The sequence below is a fragment of the Eublepharis macularius genome, chromosome 8, assembly GCF_028583425.1.
Source record: "Eublepharis macularius isolate TG4126 chromosome 8, MPM_Emac_v1.0, whole genome shotgun sequence".
Lineage (NCBI taxonomy): Eukaryota > Metazoa > Chordata > Lepidosauria > Squamata > Eublepharidae > Eublepharis > Eublepharis macularius.
In genome coordinates this window covers 142,009,674-142,036,542 of record NC_072797.1, presented here as the reverse complement: position 1 = coordinate 142,036,542, position 26,869 = coordinate 142,009,674, and the positions used below count along the sequence as shown (strand labels likewise).

At 50.3% G+C, this 26,869-nt stretch overlaps 1 protein-coding gene across 1 annotated transcript; it reads left to right on the top strand.

The window, feature by feature from the left end:
* Positions 1–19,138, top strand: SARAF (store-operated calcium entry associated regulatory factor). Its single transcript, XM_054987310.1, has 6 exons — positions 1–120; positions 1,865–2,043; positions 3,594–3,975; positions 4,990–5,089; positions 14,031–14,149; positions 17,449–19,138. The coding sequence occupies exons 1-6, from the start codon at positions 39–41 to the stop codon at positions 17,472–17,474; spliced, it is 888 nt and encodes a 295-aa protein (XP_054843285.1). The 5' UTR covers positions 1–38; the 3' UTR covers positions 17,475–19,138.
* Positions 19,139–26,869: the final 7,731 nt, after the last annotated feature.

Below are 26,869 nucleotides of genomic sequence, written 5' to 3'. Positions count from 1 at the left end.
TCTCCTCAGAGGCCGCGGGACGGAGTTGCGGCGTCGTCATGGCGGCGCTGGCGCGGCCGTGGCTGCCGCTGTTGGTGGTGCTGACGGCGAGCGGCGCGGCGCGGGGCTGGCAGCGGCCGGGTGAGGGATGCGGGCGGTCCGCGGGCGCCTCCTCCGGCCCCGCTTCGCTCGGTCGTTGGGGGGCGGAGAGGAGACCGCGGCGCAAGCCTCGAGCCAGGCGCGGGGGGACGCGGGTTCGAGTCCCGGCTCGGCCCGGGGGGGGCGGGGGGGGCGGCCGCGTCCTCCCCGCCTGGGCCGGCCTGGGGGTCGCTGTGAGGGAGGGGCGGCCGGGGGGGAGGGGGGCGGCTTGTGTGTGTGTGGGGGGGGGGTCCACGCCGGCTCTGCCCCCCTGCGGCCCCCGACGGCTGTCAAGGGCGCCTCGCTGGGCAGTCGCTAAGCGGGGCCGGGGGCGCTTCTGGTGCCCCCGCAATGCCCGGCGGAAGGCGGTGGGGCGCCCGCCCGCCTAGGGGGCCCTGCTTCCCGGCGGCGTCCTGACGCGGCGTTGTTTTGTATAACAGCTGCGTGGGTCGGTCTTTCGTGCGCCAGTTTTCATAGGAGTTTACTTACATATCGCAATAATCCACCTTCAGGCTTTAAAAGGTGGGCTTTAAAAATCCCTAAAATAATCCTGTTTTGGCTGGGTGCTGCGGGAAACAGGGCGCCGCACTAGATATTTTTATATTTTGCTTTTCTCCATCTTGTATTTCGAAGGAGTTCCGCTTGGAAGGTCCTCTCGTCCACCGTTAGTATTATAGTTGATGTTGGTATTAGTAATAGTATAATTCTAATAATTAACAAATACCAGCATCACAAAGACTGACGGGACGGCTGTCATCCGTTTACCCTGCTTGTAAGGTACTTCCAGGTAGAGGTTTTTGGCGATTTGAAATGGACCTCCTTTGGAGTCCTATCAGAAAAGGCAATTTTTTAAAATGTCAGTAACCATTTCATTTAAATGAGCCTTCCTGTGCAAAGGCCTGAGTATGCCTGAGGAGGGCAACGGCTTTTACGGCCTGCTTCGGAAGAGGAACTTGTCCGGCCGCTGTTGGGGAAAGAGGCCACTAGTGGCCTTGGTCTGATCTGGCAAGGCCGTTCTTTACATATCGTAGAGTTAGCCTGGATAGTTAATAGCTCAGTCCTTGGACTAGTTTGCAAGTAAGCATGGAGAAAGTATTGTGTTCTAAATGGAACTTCCATGTGCAAGTGCAGTATACCTTGCCAACATTGTGTAATGGTGAGAGTGTCAGACTAGCATGTGGGGGATGAAATCTCCACTCTGTCATGAAGCTCACTGGCTTACCTTAGGTCAGTCTCTCTCAGCCTAATCTGCTGGGCTAGTGTCGTGACACTGCCTTACAAGGTTATTGTGGGGATAAAACTGGGAAGGAAGAATCATGTATATTGCCCTGAGCTCCTTGAAGGAAGGGCACAGTCAATATGCGATAGACTTCCATATGCTGTGGAAACAGAACAAGAGGTTGCAATATGTTGCTTCAGAGCACCCAGAGGTCTGATCTAGCAAGGCGGCGATTCTGGTGTTCTTGTTCTTTACACATGCTTATATGGTATTCTACAGAAAAAACTAAAAAGTATTGTCTTTCCATGCTTTCATTCACTGAAAACAACATGTACCTATGTTTTAAAATGGAGATTTGGGATTTGCAACAGGGAGACAAAAGTTCACAACAGTTGTTGTTCTTCTGGAAACGTTTCTGATTGCGGCTAAAGCTGTCTGCTCCAGGAAATGACAGCATCTGCATTCCCAGCTTCAGTGTCCTGTTCCTCAAGTCTTCATATAAATCAATATACACTTATGTTTTTTCAGAGAAAATTTTATTGCGAGAAGTTCAAGCCCTGACGCTCTACTCTGGCCAGTACACCAATTCTCAGAGGACATCTCCTATTCCCCAGCTGCAGTGCACTGGCGGCTCAGCTGGATGTGCGGCACATACCCCTGAAGTTGTCCAGTGTTACAATAAAGGCTGGGATGGCTACGATGTACAGGTATATTGATTTAAGAATTGTGTGAATTATATAGCCAATGAAGAGCTAGTTGTGATGAAAATGTTCTTTAGCCCAGTAATACTCAGCCAACAATTTGGGAGCCACAGGTTGCTCTTTGACATGCTGCCTGTGGCTCTTTTGAGCACCATTCCCCAATGCGACACTCACCCCGTGTTTCAGGAAAGTGGGCAAGGCCATTGCATGGTGGGGACTGTGGTTGCCAGTTGTGTCCCACCTTGAAACATCTGCTGCTGCTGAAGGAATGGAAAAGCTGCAAGCCTCCCTGCGGTGTAGGCCTCATGCCTGGAATGGAAGTAAATGTGTTCTTCTAGTTGATGGTAATTGTGAATATGGCTGTCTGTGACCCACAGAGAGGGTATTACTGCTCTAGCTGATTGGGAAGCTTCAGCTGAAGAGTATGTAAGGGCCTTGCACGGGTAGCCAGTTGGGAGGTGGAGAGGGCTCCAGCAAGAGGCAGAAGGGGAAAGAGAGCCAGCCAGGACAGTCAAACTGGGAGTTCTGCATCCGGGGGAACTCTTGACGTCAAATCTGCAATTCCTTGAGAATTTTATTATTTTATTTTATTCTGCTTATCTCCCACCCTTCCCCCAAGCGGGCTCAGGACTGTTATAAATTGTGCCCTGTCTAGCCGTTCTGACCTCTCACCTTGCAGACCCTGTTAGAGGCATGAAGTCCGGATCTCCTTTGTCTGTGGGGCCCTGTAAGTGTCATTGGCCCAGAATAGTTTTCTGTGCCAGCTCCTGTACTGTTGGTGATCTGGTCCCCCAGCCACAAGAAAAAACTGATGGGATTTTTAAATAAGCTGAGAATTTACATCCAGATATATAGAGCTATAAATAGGGATAACTCCTTGGTATACTGCCAGCTTTTAAAATAGTACGGGGCAAAAAAACCCGACATCGCAGAGGGTAAATTCAAACAGATTATTTGTAGTTGGCCGCTGAGTCTGCTTGAGTCATTGGGGGGTTGTTGGTGTCTCACTTGGCATGGATATGGGGCGGGGGGGGGGGTGTACATACACACCGTGCCTCTGAAAAGCATGCCGTCCATTTTTGCTCACGGCTGTCGGATTCTTTTCAGGCAAGGGCGTCGCTGCCACGAACTGTATCCGTTCAAGTGTGACGTGCCTGCTGCATCTCTCGGTGAAGGTTCTGGTGCCTCCCCTTCCTCTTTCAAGTAATTTGAAGCTCGGTAGTCCAGCTTCAGTTAAAAATGTGATGAATTTTTATCTGATATAAAGGCAGACTGCTTTAATTGAGTTGTGGGCTATATTTAAACTCACTGGTTAGATAAAGTATCATTGAAAATAATGATACGCATCAAAAATCAATACAAAATTAACCTATTACAAAATTGTTGTGGAATGACCTCTCAAAAGGGCGACGTTATTACGTTTTCAGTGTTGGTTTCTTGTTCAATAACCGGGAAAACCGGGACCCAGCAGAATATGGAAGTACTCTTGTGTGACAATTTTGTCTTGCAGTGTGCACAGAAAAACAAAATCCCAAAATACTGTTTTGCTTTTTCAGTGGGAGTGCAAAGCACAGTTGGACCATTCGTATCGCTTTGGAAAAATCGAAGTAAGCTGTGAAGGCTACGAGTACCCGGATGACCCTTACGTGCTCAAGGGATCGTGTGGCTTGCAGTACACGTTAGAGCTGAACAAAAACGGGCAGCATAAAGCCAGCTACTTCGACAGCCACCCTTCTGCCGTGACTCATGATTCAATAGCTTCTGGGGCTGGACTGGTCCTGGTCGTGTTGTTTGTGGTCCTTGTTTATGGTGTTTATAAATTGTTCCTCTGTGACAACCGGCCACAACAGGGTTTCTCCTATGGAGATGGACCATCGGAAACCTACAGGCCAAACCATCAGAACCCACCTCCACCAGGATTTAAATCGACTTTCACAGGTGCAGTTCTCACCGATATTTGGCAACAGGGACATAAAACTTTTGGCAGGGCTAGGGAGATAGTTGGCTGGCAGCCAGAGGATAGGAAGGCTGAGTGATAGTTATTTTTTCCCACTTTTGACTGGCTTGCCTCAGGTCCACAGAAGCTGTTATTACAGACTGTACATCTCATGGCAGGTCCTTCTGTTTCTAATTGGACCCTTTAGACTAAACCAACCGTGTTGGAAGTCATATTTGACAAGGGATCTGAACTTGTAGTGATAATCTATTACTCTCTTATATCTCAATTTTTTAAATTATGGGTAATTTCAGGAAACTTGAGGATAGCCATGAAATACAAAATACTTGGGCATGCAGAAACCAGGGGCCTTGTGGGTTGTGCCCTCGCTATCGCCATCAGTTTCTTTAATTTTGCAGTCCTGAGCAGACTTACTAGGAAACAAGCGGCTTTGAACTTGCTCGCTTCTGACTAGACACACCTGGGAGTGGGAACTGAGGCATTTCAAACGCATTTAGTTTCCTAGCATTGGAGTCCTTTCCCCCTTGCCTTGGTACCGTTCTTTACTGCAGCTGGCCCACAGACTCACATTCACCAGTATCAGGTGATGATTTGCCCGTTGGATGTGCATCAGCGATCACTCACCCTAGACAGGGGCTCTTTGTCACCCCGTGTCCCTTAAAATACAGTGATTTAAAGGGAAGCTGTCCAAACATTCAACTGTGAGTCTTTTAAAGCACTGAATAAACAACTGATAGAAATGGTGGTCGGACCAACCCGTAATCTGATTTCCCCAGCAAGATTCTCTTTCTTGAAGTTCTTCAGCAGGGCTTAAAAACCCGTTGGAGGAGGGAAGCAGGGAAGGGGGGGAACAGAGGGGGGGTGGGCTGGGAAGGCACCAGAAAACGGAGAGTGCTCTGCTTAATACTGTGACAGTCGTTAAATGATTTGCAGCTATTACTCCCCATTAAAAATAATTACAAGAAATGTTTCTATATGCTTTCATTTGAATAAAGGAGCTGCCAGTGGTTTTGGTTCAGATTCCAATTCAGGACCAGGTTTCTGGACTGGATTAGGTGCTGGTGGGCTGCTGGGATACCTGGCTGGCAACCGAAGGTAAGCCCTGTGACTCGCCATCTTGGAGTGTGTGTTCGTTTGCTCATTCCTTCCTTAATAAGGAAACTGTCCTTTCATCTTCTGATAAACAATGCATTTACATGGTGGGTGGGGTAAGGAGAATGGTTTTGCTTACCACAGATAGCGCTCAAAATTTAAGTGTGGTTGTTCACAGTTTAGCTGGTAAAGAAAAGAACATTGATTTCACAAGTTGTGAGAAATGTTTATCCCGTCCTTTAATGTTGGATTTCTTGCGATTTTGTAGGCATTGGCTCAGCCATTAGAAACCGACAGTGCTTGATGACACCCAAGAGTTCAGTTTTGTGGCAGAATGCACTTGCAGGCCAAAGCTGGTTACCTAGAAGCCAGACTGGCCGCTTGAGCGCTTGGTCCTCGGCTCCCCTGAAACAGACTTCCTTTAATGATGATGCTCTTAGCTTTGCCGTTGCATAGCCTTGCATCGTTTAGGTGAAAAATCCCTGCTACGGTGTTACATTTGAAGCTTCCAAGGAATGGTGTTAGCGTCTTCAAAGGAGACGTTACAGTAGAATCTATGTGCGTAAACTCAGCTAATTTAAAGTTCCATTCTAAATTACTATAATGTGCTTTTACTTGGTCTTTTCTGTTCCTGTTGTAAGCCTTTTGTGTTCCATTACATGCTTCTTAAAAATTTGCAAGCAAATATCTTTCTCTGCTTTTAATCTTACTTTCGTGGCTCTCTTTACTTAATTCAGTTTAAGATTCTGGTTCCTAATTTCAAACGTGTTCATTTTCTGTCTCAGATTTCTCTATAATAACTGCCATTGTATACTTTGGGTTCTGACCCAGATTTTTCCTCTAATTTATGTCTCTGTACTTTTGCTATTTTATCGATTGAACTCTCTACCGGGTGGTATTCTTTCAGTTGATTCAACCCTCCCGCCCCCACCCCCACCCCCACCTCGCACAAACACTCACTTACTTCTGCTGGCCTATTTTTTACTCCGTTTGGTGTCCTCCAGCTTTCAAATTTATCTTTGGCATTTTGTTGTTTGGTCAAGGTCTGCACTTAATTTTGAAACGTATTTTATTTATACCATATTATTGCTAAGTATGATTTTTAGTGTACTGAGTTTCTGTGTAACACTAGAAGCTTGTTAGTAAACTTCTTTGGGAGCTGGTGTTTATCTCCGAGAACCTATTGCTGTTCCGTCTCAGCTAATTAACCTCTAAGGGAGCAGGTCAAGTCCCAGAGCTATTCCAAGGAGAAACACAGTTTGGATGGTTCCCTTCTGCCCAGGTAATTGTGTTCTGCAACAGGCGTCTCCCAGGGCCTTGCTGAAGCAGTGTGTTCGGGAGATCAATAGATTTTGACATGATTGTCCTCAGTCATGATTCTTGCATTAATGATCTATATACATTTGGTAGTCGTATTTTGTACCACTGGAATGTGTCTGCTGTTTTAAGAACCACAAAGCTTCTGGTGCTGCTCAGTGCAGTTATTCTTACTTGCATTACTGTTCATTCAACCACCATCTCAAACAGAAAAATCACCTAGTGTGTTTATTCGTGGTCATGGGACAGCAGTGTTGTGGGGGGGGGGGAGGGGGGGAGGAAGTCATACTCCATGGGCAGACACGGAGGTTGCCAGCTTCCATGTAGGGGCTGGAATTCTCCTGGGATTACAGCTGGTCTCCAAACCACAGAGATCAGCTCCCTTGATGGAAATGGAAGGTTTGGAGGGCAGGCCTTATGGCAGCATAGCCCCACTGCACCCTTCCCCAAACTCCATCTTCCCCAGGCACCACCCTAAGAACTCCAGGAATTTCCTAAGCCAGAGTTGGCAACACAAACAGGAGTCCTTCATGGAAGCATTCCGATGGATCCCCACCACCAGTATGTTTTCCTGCTATGGCCCTTTTCTTTGGTCACCTTGGAAGAAGACCAAAAGATGTCATCCTGTGATGTTAAAACTAAATAATTGGCTCCCTTTGTAGTAATCAAGTTCTTTTAAAGGCACAAAAGTGGTCTCATTTATTTTGATCTTTGCCTGCCATAATCTTGACCCCAGCTGAAGTTTAGCATCCTCTCTGTAGTGAATCATGTGGACGAGGCATTATACAAAAGACTTGCCTCTACTTCGGTGTACACATCTTAAGTGAAGGTTGTCAGGGCTTGCCACCGCTGCCACTGGGCGTGGCACTGGGCGGTCTGCTCCTGACGTCATAGGGGGGCCAGGGATTCTGCAGGACCCTGCTCTGTGGAAGGAGGGGCGGTATACCTCACCCAGACTCCCTCTCAGTCCACTCGCTGGCCTGCTCAACCTGGCCTGCTTACCCTCTGCGTCCTCTTTCACTTCCTCCTCCTAGAGCTCTCCTCCAAACCTCCACGCTTGCATCGCACCGCTCTTGCTCCACATCATCACTCCCTACTCACACCCCCCACCGCAGAGCTCTTCCCAGCCACCCTTTATAGGGTTTCCTTTCTCCACCCCGCCCTCCTTCCAGGCTTGTTCCCTCTCCTGACTGGGCCCAGCTGTGCATTCCTCCAGGTGTTTCCCTCCAACCACTAATCCCTCCTGGGCTCTTTTGCCTTGCTGGCAGGGTGGGGTTGAGTGCGAGCCATCCCCAGCTGAGGGCTCCTTGGCCTTGCTCACGAGGAGCTGCCCCAGCCAGCCTCTGTGCTATTGAGCTTGCCTGGCCTTGCTCACAAGGAGCTGCCCCAGCCAGCCTCTGTGCTATTGGGCTTGCCTGGCCTTGCTCACGAGGAGCTGCCCCAGCCAGCCTCTGAGCTACTGAGCTTGCCTGGCCCTGCTCACGAGGAGCTGCCTTAGCCAGCTCCTGCGCTGCCTGCTCAGCAATGCTGGGCGTGGTTACCCATCTCTTCCCCCAGAATGCCTGTGGCAGCCCCCCCTGGAGAGGCTTGGCTTCTGGCAACTCCTGAGCCAGGCTGCTGTCTTCTAGCCATGGTGTGGCTCTGGGCTGCAGCAGCGGCGTCCTCTCCCTGCCAGGTAAGGGCTTTGCTTGGGCTGCTGCTGCTGGACCCACCTTCCCCCTGCTGTGGCCCTTTCCCTCCAGCCTGCTTAGCCCCCTCTCTTCCCCCTGGAAGGTGGGGCTGGCTGGTCTCTCCTTGCCCCCTCCACCCCTCTGAAGTCCTGGCCTTTTGCCCCTTCCCCATGGAGTAGGTAGGTTCTGGCCCTGGTTGCCGGCTTGGGGGGTGGAGTTGCTGCCACCCTTTTGTCCCCTGCTGTTCCCTCTTGTCAAGTCTGGGGGCTGGGGCTCAGAACCCGGACACACACCCCCGCTTGGCTTTGAGTTGTGGGGGTCCGGCTCAGTCTCAAACATGCGGGACATATAGTCCGCGTCCACATGCCGTGCTCCCCGGCGGTATTTGATGGTAAATTGGAAGGGTAGAAGGGAGAGGTACCAGCGTAGCACCCTGGGGTTGTGTGCCTTCATGCGATGGAGCCACTGCAGGGGTGCATGGTCCGTCAGCAGTATAAAGGGGTTGTTGGCCAGGTAGTACTGCAGGGCCCCCACCGCCCACTTGACCGCTAGGGCCTCCCGCTCCACTGTGGCATAGCGCTTCTCGGCGGGCTGTAGCTTCCGACTCAGGAAGAGAATCGGGACGTCTGCTCCATCACGTTCCTGGGTCAGCACAGCCCCGAGGCCGGTGTCCGAAGCGTCTGTGGCTAGTGTGAAGGGCCGGTCAAAGTCCGGGTTCCACAGGGCAGTGGCGTTAGAGAGGGCGGACCGCAGGTCTTTGAAAGCTGCCTCTAGTTCTGGGGTCCACCGGACTTGGTTGGGCAGCCCCTTCCTTAAGCTGTCCGTCAGGGGCGCCGCTCGGGAGGCAAAGTGGGGGATGAACCGCCCATAATATCCCAGTAGTCCTAGGAATCGCCGAACCTGCTTCTTGGTCTTGGGCTGTGGGGCATCAGCTATTGAGGCCACCTTGTCCGGTGGTGGCCTGACTTGTCCTCCCCCGACCACGAAGCCCAGGTATTGGAGTTCCTGGAACCCCAGGTGGCTCTTTTTTGGGTTCGCCCTTAGCCCCGCTCGTTCGAGGGCCCTTAAGACGGCTTCCAGGTGTTGGAGGTGGGTGGGCCAGTCGGGGCTGAAGATAATAATATCATCAATGTACGCCATGGCATACGCCCGGCACTCTCCCAGCACCTGGTCCACCAGCCGCTGAAAGGTGGCTGCCGCCCCATGCAGGCCAAACGGCATCTTCTTGAATTGGAAGAGGCCTTGGGGGGTGGCAAAGGCCGTCTTCTCCCGGTCCTCCGGCCGTACGGGCACTTGCCAGTAGCCCTTTGTTAAGTCCAGGGCCGACAGGTAGCGGGCGGACCCCAGGTGGTCCACCAGCACGTCTGCGCGGGGCATGGGGTAGGCGTCGAACTGGGCCACCTTATTCAGTTCACGATAGTCAATGCAAAACCGGGTGGTCCCATCTGGCTTGGGCACCAGGACTATCGGGCTCCTCCAGGCACTCCGTGAGGGTTCGATTACACCCAGCCGGAGCATCTCGTTTGTCTCCTTCTCCACTGCCTCCCACCGCTTCCTGGGGATGGGGCGCCAGGTAGCCCGGGCTGTCTGCCCCGGGCTGGTTGGGATGGCATGTTGAATCAGGCTGGTGCTGCCCGGCCTGCGGGAGAAGACCCCGGGAACCCGTGCGCAGAGGTCTCGTAGCTGGGCCCGTTGAGCTGAATCAAGCTGGGGGTCCACCTTGGGTGCCTCAAACTCCGGGGCTTCGGAGGTCCACGGCAGCTCACTGTCAGGAAGCTCCAATGGGTCCTCAGCCATGCCACACTCCTCTTCGGGGCGCTCGTGCCACTGCTTCAGGAGGTTCACATGCAGGGTCTTCCGCCGACGTCGGCCGACCCCGCACTGGACATCATAGGTAGTGGGGCCCAGCGCCCTCCGAATCGAGTAGGGGCCCCTCCAAGCATCCCCTCCCTCTCTGGGAAATACCGAGTGGTGCACCAGGACCTTCTCACCAGCCTGGAAAGTCCTCATCCGTGCACCCCGGTCATAGGCGGCCTTCTGCTTCGCCTGGGTGCGAGTCAGTCTGCGGTTCGCCTCGGCTTGGGACTGTTGCACCCGATCACGGAGCTGGCTCACGTACTCCTGTGGGGTGGGCGCAGGGCTGCTGGCCTGGGGCCCCCAGCGTTCTGTCAGCCGGGAGAGCATCCCTCGTGGCTTGCGCCCATATAGCAGCTCGAATGGGCTGAAGCCAGTGGAGGCCTGCGGGGTCTCCCTGAGGGCGAACATGAGCGGGTCGATGTACAGGTCCCACTGGTGAGGCTTGTCCCGTGTCATCTTCTTCAGGGCCTCCTTGACGGTCTGGTTCAGCCGCTCTGCCAAACCATCTGTTTGAGGGTGGTAAGCCGAGGTGAACACCTGCCGGATCCCCAAATTCCGGCAGAGTTGGCGCATGGCTGTGGCACGGAATGGGCCCCCTCGATCCGTCAGGATTTCATCTGGCAGCCCCACCATCGCGAAAAACTTGGACAGGGCCCGGACCACCCCCGGGGTCTGCATGGTCTTCAGCGGGATGACCTCGGGGAACCGTGTGGCATAGTCCACAATCACCAGGGCAAAGCGGTGGCCCCGGGGTGTGCGTGGCAGCGGTCCAATGAAGTCCATCGCGATCCGTTGGAAGGGTGTCTCCATGACGGGTAGCGGGGAGAGGGGGGCCTTCGGTGGGCGGCGGGCTGCCACCCGCTGGCAGGTGGGACACGAGCGGCAGTGGGCCTTCACATCTGCATTCACAGAGGGCCAGAAGAACTGTTCAAGGATCTTCTTCAGGGTCTTGTGGTGCCCCAGATGCCCAGCCCACGCATGCTCATGGGCCGTGCGGAGGACTTCGGCCCGGTAGGCCGCCGGCACCAATAGCTGGCGAACCTCCCCCTGGCCATTTGGGGCACGAGCTATGCGAACCCAAACCCCTCCTTGCTTCTCGATGCGAGGGAGCCGCTGGAACCTCCGTTCATCCCGCACCTGCTCCTCCTCACGAGCGGCTGTCTCCCGCAAGCGCTGCAAGGACTCATCTGCTCCTTGGGCATCACGGAATGGGCGGTCTGCCAGGGGTCCTGCTGGGTCCTCAGCCTGTGGTTCTGCCCCTGGTCTGACAGAGGGACCCTCGCCCGGGTCATTGGCCTCCTCCACTTGCAGAGCGGTGGCAACTTGTGGGCCTGCCAATTCCCCTGCCGCCTCCAGCAGCAGCCCAGCATTCCTGGGGGCGTCTCTTCCCAATTTCTCCGCTGCCTGCTTGAGGAGCCTGAAGAACCCCGGGGCATCTCTTCCCAGCAGTATTGGTACGGGTAGGTGAGCTAACTGGGCAACTTCCATTTGGTGGCGGACCCCTAGGTACTCTATCGTGATTAGGGCCGTAGGGTACGGCTGGGTGCGGCCCATCACATCCGTCACCGGGATCCAGCGGTACACTGGGGTGGCAGCTGGGAGGAGCTGGGGCCGAATTGCTGAGACTGCACTCCCAGAGTCCAACAGGGCTTGTAGGATCAGCCGGCCTATCTTCACGGTGGCGCATAGACTCTGCACCTGCTTGCCAGGCGGTGGGTTATTTTCCCAAACGAGGGCGCAAACCCTTGGCAAGGCCTCAGTGAGCACGCCGGCTTGCATCTGCAGCTCCGCTGTCTGAGCTAGTTCCACTGGAGCGGCTGGGTAGGCTGCCTCCAGCTTTCCCCACATCCTATCCTGGCGTTCCTCCAGCCACGGTCCGAGCTTCGCTGGGGTGGCGGCCTTGGGAGGCCGCCCCTTGACTGGCGCCTGCGTCGGAACGTCTCTCCCCGTACGGGCCACCAACTTGTCAGGGCTTGCCACCGCTGCCACTGGGCGTGGCACTGGGCGGTCTGCTCCTGACGTCATAGGGGGGCCAGGGATTCTGCAGGACCCTGCTCTGTGGAAGGAGGGGCGGTATACCTCACCCAGACTCCCTCTCAGTCCACTCGCTGGCCTGCTCAACCTGGCCTGCTTACCCTCTGCGTCCTCTTTCACTTCCTCCTCCTAGAGCTCTCCTCCAAACCTCCACGCTTGCATCGCACCGCTCTTGCTCCACATCATCACTCCCTACTCACACCCCCCACCGCAGAGCTCTTCCCAGCCACCCTTTATAGGGTTTCCTTTCTCCACCCCGCCCTCCTTCCAGGCTTGTTCCCTCTCCTGACTGGGCCCAGCTGTGCATTCCTCCAGGTGTTTCCCTCCAACCACTAATCCCTCCTGGGCTCTTTTGCCTTGCTGGCAGGGTGGGGTTGAGTGCGAGCCATCCCCAGCTGAGGGCTCCTTGGCCTTGCTCACGAGGAGCTGCCCCAGCCAGCCTCTGTGCTATTGAGCTTGCCTGGCCTTGCTCACAAGGAGCTGCCCCAGCCAGCCTCTGTGCTATTGGGCTTGCCTGGCCTTGCTCACGAGGAGCTGCCCCAGCCAGCCTCTGAGCTACTGAGCTTGCCTGGCCCTGCTCACGAGGAGCTGCCTTAGCCAGCTCCTGCGCTGCCTGCTCAGCAATGCTGGGCGTGGTTACCCATCTCTTCCCCCAGAATGCCTGTGGCAGCCCCCCCTGGAGAGGCTTGGCTTCTGGCAACTCCTGAGCCAGGCTGCTGTCTTCTAGCCATGGTGTGGCTCTGGGCTGCAGCAGCGGCGTCCTCTCCCTGCCAGGTAAGGGCTTTGCTTGGGCTGCTGCTGCTGGACCCACCTTCCCCCTGCTGTGGCCCTTTCCCTCCAGCCTGCTTAGCCCCCTCTCTTCCCCCTGGAAGGTGGGGCTGGCTGGTCTCTCCTTGCCCCCTCCACCCCTCTGAGGTCCTGGCCTTTTGCCCCTTCCCCATGGAGTAGGTAGGTTCTGGCCCTGGTTGCCGGCTTGGGGGGTGGAGTTGCTGCCACCCTTTTGTCCCCTGCTGTTCCCTCTTGTCAAGTCTGGGGGCTGGGGCTCAGAACCCGGACAAAGGTCACCTTAACCGTGCACTGAATTACATTGGAACTGTGCTGGGTCTCAAAGTGGCCCAGTTGCATTTAAATATATTTTACCTGGCTTCCATTTTATCTTCCATTTTGATTGATAAATATGATTGTGTAGTGTAATTATCTACACATTTGTTCAGGCAACTTTGGCCAATGGAAAGTTACTGACTTGGATTCCATACATGGAAGCATTACTTCCCCCTTTGGAACAGCATGAGGGTGCGTTTTGGGCTCCACCACGGGGAAGGCGGGGAGTTGGAGGGCTGCTGCCAGGGGAGGGGGGAACTGGCAAAAGCCATACCCTCCTTTCTGCCTTTGGGTCTTTTCCATGGGATCCAAACTGCTGAAACTTGGCTCTATTGTACTGGCTTAACACTTGCCAAATACGGCTGTTCACTTGTGTGAACGTTACGATTATCAGAATCTTGTTTGTTTGATCTTTTGGATGGTAATTAGTTTAGGCTGGTTCTTTGGTCCTGATTAGTGTTAAACCATATTTGTCCATCCATCCATCTAGCCATTGGAGAGCTCTTAGTAAATACTGTATATAATATTTACTAAGCTGTGTTTTTTAAACTGAAGTTGGGTAACTGAACTATAGTGTCGGTGAACTTTCTGTAGGTTCCATTGCAAGATATTTTGGTTCACTCATCTCATTTTTGTCTGTGGCTTGACTTGTTTATAAACATCGTCCTGTTATTGGTAAATAATCTATGATTCAGTTTTAATAGGGTTTGCAAAAATGGTGAAATCAAAACATATTTTTTGAAATATGAAGCATGAAATAAGAACGTTTAATATATTTTAAAAAATTTCCAGGGACACTTTTTGTCTAAGATTCAACTGAAGAATCAGTTAATTGCACCCTGCTGTCCTCTGCACTCTCTTCAGTCCCAGATTACGTGTCCCTTCAAATGTTACGCTAGTTCTCATCGGAAAATGTGTCCCTAGCAGCGGTCATCAAAATCATGTGAACCGTTTCTTCCACTCAGGTCTCCTTCGTATTCTCCATACTACAATACATGGACTGGCCCTACTGCTCCCCCGCCTGTGTTTGGCCCTTCATCCGGCTTTTCAGCCCCCCCAAGTTCAGGGTCAAGGTCTACCTCTGGTAAGAGAGAAGCTGTGTTGTCTTCATTTACCTGCTGCGTCTTAAGGACTAAGAGGCACCCGCCTCTTAGCCTTGTTCCAAAATTGATTTCAGTGGGACTTGAGTTACTTACAATCAATTTGTCCCATGGATTTCAACCAACATGATTAACTTTCTCTGGACCGTGGCCTCTGTGTGCAAAATCCATTATGTGTATGCTTTAATGAACATGAAGCTACTGGTCTGTTAACCTGACAGAAGAAACCTTAGTTGATCAGTTAGTTGAGTCTGTGTCCCCGGGGGTCCCAGGATGGGTGCCGTGGTGCTTGCCAACCTTTTTCCTGGCTCCTGCCCAGTGTTTTTGGGAAGTGGGTGGGGCCGTGTGGGGATCTTCTCTGGCAGGGGCTTCTGGTGGCCCATGGAGATCTGATTGGCTGGGCGGATTAAAAGAACGTTACTTCAGAGGCAGCTGCCAGCTGAGTGGTTTTACTCTCGCTCCAGTTTTTAAAAATGGCCCTTCTTTCACCCTACAGTTGGGCTCCCTCATGGTGTACGGATCCACCTCCAGTGGCAAGTCATTTTGTAGTTGTGCCCCCTACCCTGTGTCAGAATTCCAGAGGTGCCCACAGGCTCAAAACAGTTGGGGACCCCTGCTGTGTACATTGGCATGTGATATGAGCACTTCGGAAGGGGGGGGAATTGTATACACTGGCATGTGTATGCATTACCTTAGAACGGAGTTTTCAACCCTTTGGACCCTGTGGGCACCTTTGGAATTCTGACAGAAGGTGGATGGGCACAACCCAAAAATGGCCTCCATGGGCCACACACACACACACACATACATATAGAGGAAGGCCATGTGCTGGGCACAGAAGAAGTAAGTTTTAAGTAAGAGGAGTGAGAGAGAGCAAAGCCAATACTGTGGTGGCAGCTGCTGCCAAAACAATGTTATTTTAATCTGCGTGACCCATCAGCTCTCCAGTGGCCAGTCAGAAGCCCTGCTAAGCAATAGCCCCACCTGGTCCTACCTACTTGGTGGGTGCCAGAAAAGGTGTCAGTGGGCAGTATGTTGCAGACCCCTGCCTTAGAAGAAGCACCCACTCATGAGTAATCAAGGCACTTTTTAAATGGATCGTCAAGTTTTTAACCCAGTCCTTGACTAAGTGTTGCAAGTCTGATAGCTGTCTCAGTCACTGTCATTGAACCTTCCTTAAAATTTCCAGTTACTGTTTGCAGATACTAAGCACCTTCTGTTGCGCAGTGAATTGTGTTGCGTGTGATAGGTTTCATTTCCAGATAAACATCAGATGACATGATCGTTGGTGCTGGATGATTTTCCCCTTCTGCCAACCCGCTTATGATGCAACCAAGTTGCGTGCTGTGCCACTGTGCCGCCCCGTGCAGCCGCTCTGTTTCTGAGTCGTGCTTCCTGTGCTGCAGTATAGTTTTCCAGCTCGAGAGTGTGTGCAATTGTGGGCTCACTGTGGAAGCTACGGAGGGAACAGATTGGCAGAGTTATATTTAGAGCTTCTATTTGTTTGCTTCATTCATAGCCCACCTTTCTCCCCAGTGAGTTTGTCCCCACAACAACCCTGTGAGAGGGGTCAGGCTGAGAGTGTGCCGCTGGCTCGAGGTCTCCCAGCAAGCGCCCGTGTCAGAAGGAGGGCTTGGATCCGGACTTGCCGAGACCTCGGTCTGCCAGTCTCAGCTGCTGCCCCATCCTGGCCCTCGCGATGAATGAGGGGAGCCTTTATGGGGCCGGTTTTGTTTAGTGGAAACCTGCCGTGTCTTCCAATAATCCCTTCATTTGCGCAGGTACAGGTGCTTAAGAAAGTACTGTGGGGATGCACTGGAGGCATAACAGCTATTTTAAAAATGAATGAGTTGAAATCTGACTCTTATACAAACATTTCATCCAAATGTTAAAACTGAATTCAGGGTCCTTGTTACAACCCTTTTCTTTCTCTTGGGTAGATTTGGTCTTTAAGCCGTTTATTCTTGCCCCCTCTTGGTAGATTGCTGCCAGCAGGAATTAAATTCCAGGATAATTTAGATTTCTCCTTTTAGTAACGTGCCCAAGGGTCAGGCTTTTTCATGATACTACGTGGCCCTGAGGAAAGGAATGGGATATAGGCATGACAGATGCTCTGGGATATTAAAAAAACACAAAGTTAAAATTTTATTTTTATACAAAGCGTATTGGTTTCATATTATTTCTAAAACTTGGTGGTTTCCAAAGAGTAGTTCTCAGTTCTTAAAGTTAATTAAATCCAGTCACACAGATCTCTCAGGCTTCACACAAAGCTTGCCTGTTTTTGATATTAATTTCTCAGTTACAAGTAAGACCTTTTCTCAGGTGCACATACAGTTTGCCTGCTTTCTCCTGGCTGAATGTTCTTTCACAAACACACTCAGTTCAGGCTTCCACACAGGTTATATTTCTCTCAGAGAACATACACAGGCTGCACACAGCTTGCCTGCTTTCTCCTGACTCAATATTTTTCTCAGAAATGCTTAAACATGCTCAGGCTGCACCCAGCTGGCCTCTCTCACCTGGACTGAATCTTTTTCCTCCACCCTCAGTCTAAAACTGCAGTTCACTCCGCCCACCCTCTCCGTCATCCACCAATCATCTCACTCCCTCCTCCCTCTCCTTCACGCCCCCCACTCTTCCTCTGTACCACACCAAGCATTTAAAGATGCACACACACACACACATTTACTTAAAATCCTTACAGTCCTCTATCAGACTCGTCGAGTTAAGAAGCTGCTGCTTCTACATTTGTTGTTTAAAAAATGACTTGAAGTCGAGCAATATGCACCGATATATTAGATCATATTGCAATTATTATTGTTGCTTTTTATGACTCTGAACAGCATGGATTGTTACATTCCAGTTCCTGAAGAATTGCTCTGCTGTTCACGAAATACTTTTGAAAAATCCAGCCCTTTCTCCGAGGGGTTCAGGATAATGTGCGTAGCTTCCCTCTTCCCATATTACTTTCTCAACAGGCCCATGAAGTAGGTTAGGCTGAAAGCGCATGACTGTTGCAAGGTGCCCCATGATAGGGTGGGAACTGGGTTGGGGCTGGGCTAGTCCTAGCTCCATTTCAGCACATGCCTCCCTTATGTCTTAAATGTTCGCCTACCGCTCACCACAGAGTTAAGCGTGCTTCAACACACGGGTATTGCTGGGCCTAAAGACACTCAACTCTGGACTGGATTGCCTTCAGGATTTCACTTAATATCTTTGTGTGGTTGCAGAGTAAGTCAAACCGAATTCTGCTCTAACCTTTCTCGTTTTCTCTCCCCTGCAGGTTTTGGAGGGACAAAAAGGAGATGAATTTCGCTCCTGATCTGCCTGAGCAATTGAATAAAGCAACTTTCCAGCAATTTTGAAGCTTGCTTGTTGAGTCACTTAGCACAGATCTAGATCTGGACTAACTTGTACATATTCCCATGTCAGCCTTTTAGATAACACACTGTCAGATTTGAAGTTTAAACTTGTGGTGTATTGGATAATTGTCTGTAAAAGCATGTAGAAATTTAGTGTAGGATAATTAAGAAATTCTCTTCAAAATAAAACTGCAATCTTGTGTTTGCTACTTTCGAAGTAAATCCCATTGAAAGCAATGGGACTTGAGTCCGAGTAAGCAGTAGTTGGCTTCAAGGTATAGTTGTTGTTGGCCTGGCATCGCACCCAGCAAGTGTGTGCGGGGTTACAGTCCTTTGCCTCAAACCAAAGGCCGCACACTACTTTGGCTGTGACTTAGGAAGAGGGGACAGTGAAGCCCGCAGAGCGGGGCTTCTCCCACCTCCCCGTTCCTGCTGTGGTCCACTGATCTGCCGTGTCTTCTAACCCCGGAGACATTGCTGGGGAGAAGGGGGTCAAGAAGCCCTGGTTTGGGTGCATGCAAATGCCTAAAGGGCTCTTTTGGGTCATGAGTCACACCTCTGTAATAATCATAGAAGGAAAAGTTAGTCATTCTTAAGAGAAAGATGTTGCTTGTCAGCTGTGGCACTAGGGAGCCAGTAGCATATATATGTATGGAATAAACTTCTAGATTTTCAATATTATGGGGTTGGATGCTGCAAGTTTGTTCTGGTAGTAAAAGGGCACCTGTGGCGTATTGCTTCAAGCAAAGCCCCCTTCCACCCAAGGAAAGCGCCTCCCCTAGCAGAATGAGCCCGCGGGATCCAGCCCATGGGCTGCAACATCTGGCATGGCACATCTTTTAATTGGGTCTTACAGGGATTGGGGAGACGTGAGTCATCTCTGATCTGGCCCCTGCTACAGGCAGCTAAAGATACTTAATAATCCGTGGCTTGGCATCAAAAGGTGCATCTGGCCAGTTCAGCGGGGCTTGGGTGAGCATTGTGAAGTGGGTGCCTGTGCTACAGAGCTGCAGGAGTGAGCTGCTTTGAATGTGTGTGATGTATGGTGGTGGCAGAGATTGCCGTCAAGTCATAACTGACTTATGGCAACCAATGCTGGGGTTTCCAAGGCAAGAGACTAACGGGTGGTTTGCCGTCGCCTAGTTCTGCGCAGTGACCGGGCTTCATTTGCTTCTGAGCTCCCCCCTTCCGGGCCTTGCCCTTCTCCTTCGGCAGGCTGCCTCTCCTGGTTGTAATCCTCCCCCCCCCCCCGGTGCCAGCTGCATTCCTCTGGCCTTGGTCACTAGTGGGACCCGCCCGCAAGTCTAGGCTTCTCCCCTCTGCTTTGGTTCACCAATCCTGCCGCGCAGTTTTCTGGAGGAACTCTGAAGGGAAACGTCACTGATTTATTTTAGGAAGGGTTGGACAGCCTTTTTTATTTGGCTGAAGTTTGTTATAGACATTATTGAGTCTGGAAAAATTCTCTGTGCACCTGCGGTATTTTGCTTGTTGTATATTTTCGCTCCGTAATGTTTATTTTATTGTTGCTGCTGAACATTCTGTTAGCCTTTCTGAATCTTTGGAGAAAAGGGGATCTTGATACTTTTAATAAATGATGGAACAGGTGTTGAAGCCTGCTAAATTTCTCATTAACTTATTTATAGTATTTCCATGCATTACATTACAGCCATTTTGTCTGAGATCTTTCCTGAATCGTGGGTCATTGTAGATTGGGGACGGTGCTTCTTTATTGCTACTGTTTGTCACCTGCTGTTGCTGTATCCCCTGTTCATCTAATAATGCCATTGCTACTATGACTGTCGTCAGATGTCACACCAAACGGGTTTGTAAGTGGTGTTTTCTGCCTGGGAAGATGTATGTGGTTCCACATGGCAGTTTGCCCTGCATTTTCCCTGCCCCAGTCTCCTGGTAGCAATCACCCCTGCACCTCTGGAATGCCTTTCGTTTCTTTTTAAAAGTAGCAATTAAATATTGCTGTAACTGTTTATCGGGTGACTTCTCCCACACATCTCCATGGCAGCCAGTCCAGTCTTTGCTGTGATCTTCCCCCAAAGCTCTTAGGTTTGAGAGAGATTGAGAAAACGGGGGGGGGGATATGAGAGGGGGGGGTGCATGAGTGCAACAGTCCCCAGTAGCATCAAACCCAGAGAGGAGAGGCGAGCAGGGGGTAGTGTTTGCGGCTATCGCAGATAAACCTGTGTCTGTGGTGACATCTGAATGCAAGCGCTGCTTCAACATAGCAAGCACAAACCCTCGAACTTGAGTGGCAAGTGTCGCAAGGAAACGTAGAATAAAGATTAATGGGCAGGAAAGAAACTTCAGTGACAGGAGGAGTATTTATTTGCATTATTTCAGAGGAAGGACCGGGGACCCACCTGAAAGAGCCAGGCCGCTACAAGCTGTCATGTGGCCCTGCTTGCACTAGGGCTTTACACAAATTGATTCTGTACTTCATTTCCACCACTATGTATAATTTTGTATTCTACACCAAGTTACTTCCTCCATAAGGCAAAAGGTAATTTGTGACAAATGGGCACAGTAGGGGTTGATCATTTTTAGTCTGGAACATGAGAGAGGGTCAGTTTAAACAATTTACTGCTCTTCTAGTACCTTTATTTATTATTTCGATTTATAAACCACCCATCCTCAGGTGCTCTGGGCGGTGAACAACAGTTAAAATCGATAAAAACAAGAAAACAATTCTAAAATCAACATAAAATAAGCATCAATAAAATAAATTAACCAAGTACATTAAAGTGCAATGATGGGGAGAACTCCCCCACCCCAAAGGTGGGAGGCCAACATGGCACCGCCCCCTTCAACCACCAAACGCCTGGCGGAACAGCTCTGTCTTACAGGGCTGGCGGAATGGTAATATGTCCCGCTGGGCCCGGGTCTCCAATGACAGAGCATTCCACCAGGCTGGGGCCAGGACTGAAAAGGCCCTGGCCCTGGTTGAAGCGAGGCGGGCTTCCTTAGGGCTGGGGACCTCCAGTAAACATCCGCTGATCGAAGCGGTCTCCGGGGAACATACAGGGAGAGGCGGTCCCGAAGATATGCCGGTCCCGACCCGCTCAGGGCTTTAAAGGTAAGAACCAACACCTTGAACCTGATGTGGAATTCAATCGGAAACCAGTGCAGCTGGCGCAGGACAGGTGTGATATGTGACTGGTAGGATATACCGGTCAGGACCTGCGCCGCCACATTCTGGACCAGTCGTAGTTTCCTCCTGTCCCTGGATCCTACTTCCCTGCCTCTTCTTCCCTGCCATTTTTTTCCTCCCCATCATGCATAGCAGAGGGCAGTGGGGGGACTGGGAATTCTGTATTTGCTGCCCCTCCTTTCCTATCAAGAACCAATCTGGATTGCAAACTTTAAACTGAGGTTAGGGTAGCAAAGCAGTAGCTTTTCAAATGACTTCCTAGGAATGCTGGATTTCTGTGGAAGCTCATAAAGGTGGTCCTTAACTAGAACCTTGAGGTGCCATAGCAAACTTCCCCCAGTTGCTAAACGTGGACAAGCTATCTTCTGCAGTATGCAACCACTGGAGACTCTCTGAAGGTGTCGAAGGTGGCAGCATGGCTTAGAAGGTGTGGTTGGTGCTAAGGGGTTGGCCAGAGGAAGGCCTTTCCCAGCACCCGAGGTCCTTCGCTCTCACAGGACGGGGACGGCCCTGCAGCCTTCTGCGAGCAGAGCATGTCCTGTACCCCTGAGGCACAGTACCGTCTCGAAACAAGAAGCAATCCAGGCAATACCCCTTGAGCTCTTTTTCTGGGGAGGGGACATGGAACGTGCATTCTGCAGTAGGGACTGAAGGGGACATTTTCCAGTCTTAGCTTGGTAGGTTGCATTGCATCTCCCCTGCTGCTCGTTTTTCTGAAGCCACTTCAGTAATTGGCAATTCCCCATAAAACAGTTTCAGTAGCAGGTTTGGGATTAACTGTCTGAGGCCTTGGAGAACCGCAGTCGGTGATGAATCTGTGAGGTATAAATTGAGCTCTCATCCAATCAGGGGAGGCATTGTCTGGGTGAACAAGCACCCAAGAAGAGTACATGTTAGAGAACTAGAGCATTTTCTGTGAGTTCTACCCGCTTGTTGCATCCATTTCCAGAGGCACACTTGCTCTGTTCTTGACTCCAGTCGGGCTCAGGCCCCTGTACAATGTCTTGAGGGGCTGGCCCATGGAGAGCCCAAGGAGAGCCAGTCTGGTGTAGTGGTTAAGACTCTAATCTGGAGAGCCGGGTTTGATTCCCCCCTCCTCCACTTGAAGCCAGCTGGGTGACCTTGGGTCAGTCACGGCTCTCTCAGAGCTCTCTCAGCCCCACCCACCTCACAGGGTGTTTTGTTGTGGGGATAATGACATACTTTGTAAACCGCTCTGAGTGGGTGTTAAGTCATCCTGAAGGGCGGTATATAAAATATTATTAAGTACCAGATTTTTTTTAATTTATAGTGCCAGACAGAACGCTGAACCTTATGTTAGACCTCCCCATCTCAAAACTACATTTCCCAGAGTTCCAGAGGAAAACACATTGGCTGTTAAACCAGTTTAGAGAGTAAATCACAAAAGCAAAAATGAATTTATTGAATTTATTTATACCCCACTTTTGTCACGGGTGTGCATAGTATTCTTCCCTCTTCCATTTTATCCTCACAGCCTGAAGTGGTAGGTTAAGCACTGAGTGCGTGTGACTGGCCCAGCGAGCTTCTATGGCAGAGCGGGGATTAGAACCCGAGACTCCCAAATCCTGCTCAGCTGCTCAAGTAGAATTCGCTGTTCCAAGCAGCCCATAAAAGGACCAAGATCTGGGAGACCCTGGTTTGAATCCTTCCTCATTGGGTGACCTTGGGCGACTCTCAGATTCTCAACCTAGCCTACCTCACAAGTTTGGTGTGAGGATAAAATATCAGATGTCTTAAGTCCCTGTTGGGAAGAAAGGGTGAGATATAAATGAAATACATAAAGTATAAAGCTATAAAATAAACTATAATTACAAGAGATTCCTTAACAATGTAATTCATAAATAATACATAAGATAACATTTTTCAGCATTCCCATTTGAACCGGCCAGATACTCTGTAAAATTAGGTCCAAACAGAAAAAAAACATAGTATCTTGTATGAGAACCAACTGAAATGATACAAAATAGTGTCCAAACTCTCAAGTTCTGTAAAGCTCTTTGTTATCCTGGATTTTTAAAAAACGCTCGGGCCTGTTCTTAAGGCCTTTTGTAAGCAAGCTGTGTAGCATGCCTAGCAGGGTCTGCGTAGATAAAACAGGCCTGGATGGAGCCGGTGTCAGGTTGCGCCTCTGCCACTCTGGGAAGAAGAAGCAAACATGGAAGTCGTCCAGCTGAAAATAATAAAAACCAGTATTGGATCACACATCTCTCTCAACGCCAGGCCTAACACACAGGTGCCTGAGAGCACACAGCAGGGCCAGTTCCAGGTTTGGGGGAAGGGAAGGGGCTCGGGTAGGGGGCTCAGGGGCCCCTTAGCTAATAATTCTGCAGGTGACTTAAATGTACAGACAGAGGCTGAAGGCAGCCATGCTGGTCCAAAGCAAAATCCCCCAAAGAAAAGCCACGTGGCACTTCTATTCCTATGTTTTGCCCCTGCGCCAGAGCCAGCATCAGCACGGGGTGAGGTGGGGCGGCTGCCAGGGCCTCTTGCTGCCTGCAGCGGACTCCCCCATTTCCTTTCTGATGCCTACACTCGCACCCTCCCACGGCCCGCTTGTGAGTGCTTTGTCACCTCTGGTCCCAGCTGCGTATGCTGGCTAGCACTTCTGAAGAAGGGCATGTGGTGGAGCACGAGGCAGCAGCGTCTCTGGTGGCCGTGGCAGGGGCGCTCCTAGCTGCACCCAGCACCACTGAGAGCAGACAGGCAGCGTGGGCAGCTGTGACTGTGCGTGGTGGGAGAACATGCGGGGGGAGGGGGGCAATGAAAACACACATGCAGGTGGATGGGTGGGAGGGCAAGAAGGGGAACATGGCCGTGGGCGTAAGGTAAGGATCCCATTCCCTGGCAGGGGCAGGGAATCCCCTGCCCCCAGCCTCTGCCCTCCACCTCTCACCTGGCTGGTGGGTAGGGAAGATGCGGGAGGAGGGTAACCCTCCCCCAGGTACACACCCTCCGCTCCCAAACACTTCCGCATTGCACCGGGAATGACATCGTTCATGAGCAACGTGGGAGTTCAGGATCACGCCAGGAGCCACAGAATCACAGAGTTGGAAGGGGCCACACAGAGACCATCTAGTCCAACCCCCTGCCCAGTGCAGGATCAGCCTAAAGCATCTCTAACAAGTATTCATCCAGCCTCTTCTTGAAAACTGCCAGTGAGGGGGAGCTCACCACCTCCCTAGGCAGCTGATTCCACTTTTGAACTACTCTGACCGTGAAAAAGTTTTTCCTAATATCCAGCCGGTACCTTTGTGCATGTAATTTAAGCCCATTGCTTCGCGTCCTACCCTCTGCTGCCAACTGGAACAGCTCTTTGCCCTCCTCCAAATGGGCCCAAATGTGCATGCTAACTGGCCCCAAATGTGCATGCTATGCACGCATGCTACGCACATGAAGAAAGTCTTCGGATAGGGCCGCCACCCCCTACACATCCCATCCCCCGCTTTCATGCCTGGGGGACCTGGCCACCCTAAAAAGCTTGTTGTATGACGCGGGTGGAGGGACAGAACATTCTGTTCTTCCCCTCAGTTTCATTCACTGCCACACCAGAAGCTTCAGTAACACAGGCTTGTTGCATCTTACCACACCTTTCATTCAATGGAAGAGTTGGGGGAAGATTCCTTGGGCCAGAGAAGGGCGTCAGGAGTCAGGACTTGGCCGCTTTGATGCCTGCTATTATCATTTGAAAGCACTTCCCGATTTTTAAAGCTGATTGTGTTAATTCTCCTTTGACTGGTTTGGCCTCATTTTAGATGTGACATGAAATGACTCAGAAAAGATTAGCATTTCAATGCGGTCCTGCGACACAACAATCTCATTTACATTTTGAGCCTGGACTGAAGCAAGCTTTTTTCCAGAGGAAAGGAATGCCGTACTAATTTGTATTCTTTTTATATATATATATATATATATATATATATATATATATATATATATATATATATATATATATATATATATAATTTGTACTCTAATATATATTAGAATTTGTATTCTAATATAATTTGTTCTAATTTGTATTCTATATATATATAGAATATACATGCATATTCTACATATATATGTATATGTATATATGCAGGGCTTTTTTTCAGGGGGAACACGGGGGAACGGAGTTCCGGAACCTCTTGAAAAGGGTCACATGGCTGGTGGCCCCGCCCCCTGAGCTCCAGACAGAGGGGAGTTGAGATTGCCCTCCGCACCTCCAAGCGGCGTGGAGGGCAATCTAAACTCCCCTCTGTCTGGAGATCAGGGGGCGGGGCCACCAGCCACGTGACCATTTTCTCCAAGGGCAACCCACTGAGTTCCACCACCTCTTTTCCCAGAAAAAAAGCCCTGGTTATATGTATATATATAAATAAATATATGTATGTATGTATATAAAGGTTAAAAGGTAAAGGTAGTTCCCTGTGCAAGCACCGAGTCATTACCGACCCATGGGGAGATGTTACATCATGACATTTTCTTGGCAGACTTTTTGTTACGGGGTGGTTTGCCATTGCCTTCCCCAGTCATCTACACTTTACCCCCAGGAAACTGGTACTCATTTTACCGACCTCGGAAGGATGGAAGGCTGAGTCAACCTTGAGCCAGCTACCTAAACCCGGCTTCCGCCAGGACTATATGTATACACATATGTATATATGTATGTGTGTGTGTGTGTGTGTTATGTATGATACATACACAACTCATATGGAAGCAGGACTTCACTCCAAAGCAAACAGCCAGTCCTGACTTGCTTCACCTCAGTGGAGCTGAAGGGGCTTCAGAGAGAGGATTCAGAAGAACCTTTTGTGTTTGCAAGGAGTCCCCATTTGGAAATAAGTGTCCCCCCCCCCATAAGCGTCTCTTAGCATTTTGTGATGTCTGCCCTGTGGCGACTATTTTGTGGTGGCACCTACTGTCTTTTCCTACAGTTCTGCAAGAGCTCCTATGCTAAGCAAGGTGCCTTATGGTGTCTATCTGAATCAGTGCTGTTGAAAATAACTTACTTCCAATTCATATCAACAACACAAGGCAAACTTATTGTCATATTATTGCATTGTCTGGAATTACTGTGCTACTATGCTTGACCGCTAAAGAAGGCCACGTGGCCAAAAAGCATTTGATCAGGGTCACATAAGGTTCTAGTGTGATTTTTTGTATAATTTTGTATAATACTTATGTTCTATATTTAGTAATTTTAATACTTGGCCCTTTGATTGGGATTTCTTAAAACAAGATTTAAACCACAAATGCTACTCAATCTCTCAACCACCAGGATGGGAGCGCCCATCCCATCCAGATGTCCCAGGAATGAGTGGGGGGGGCGGCATTTCCTTGAAGGCCTCTGTGCATAAGTCAATACCTTCATATAGGTGCTGGACCTATATAGATAGCAGCTGTGATTTTCAAGACGGTAGCTCCAAAAAAGCTTTTCTTCCATTTATTTGGAATATGCTTTATCCCATCTTTCTTCCAGTGGGCTCATTGCAGCTTATATGGTTACACCTTTCCAGTTTTGTCCTCACAACAGCCCTTTATTGAAGGCTAAGCTGTGAACCCGTGACTGGTCCAAGTCAGTCATATTAATCTATTGCAGCCAAGTCAACAAAGAATCTTCTAGCACTTTAAAGACTGAACGGCCAAGTGTGCGTCATTCAGAAGTGAGGCCAGAAACTTCGGCAACTCTGTGCTATGCTGTTTGGTAACAGGAAAAGATCCACTGAGAGTGGGTGTATTACTTACTTAGAAAATGTACAGGCTGCCTCTTCAGAGACCCACTTAAGGCAGCTTATACTGAACAATACAACAACCCCAGATAAGCCGGGCAAATGGCCGTTACAATTTGAGCAAGGGTCTTCTTGGTTCCTGACCTGTTCTAACTAGGATGGCTAACCACCTCTTGGAAGCTAAACAGCACCAGCCCTGGTTAGTATCTGGATGAGGCACCACCAAAGAAGTCCAGGATTGCTATGAAGAGGCAAGCGATGGCAAACTGTTTGCTTCTTTAAGTCCAGTGGGATTCACTAGACTGGTTCCAGATGGTATTTTCATAAAGGAAATTATGATGTAGTTTTAAAGTCTATGAAAACTGCCTAGGTAGCATTTAATTTTTAAATACTTTTGTAACCTGCCTTGAGCCTCTGTAAGAAAGACCAACTGTACTTGAAGCAAAT

Bases quoted from the DNA above. Each gene is read 5' to 3' on its own strand.
- SARAF (XM_054987310.1), top strand. From the start codon at position 39: ATGGCGGCGCTGGCGCGGCCGTGGCTGCCGCTGTTGGTGGTGCTGACG. The intron at 2,044-3,593 runs GTATATTGATTT...TTGCTTTTTCAG, and splicing joins GGGATGGCTACGATGTACAG to TGGGAGTGCAAAGCACAGTT. The intron at 14,150-17,448 runs GTAAGAGAGAAG...TCTCCCCTGCAG, and splicing joins AGGGTCAAGGTCTACCTCTG to GTTTTGGAGGGACAAAAAGG.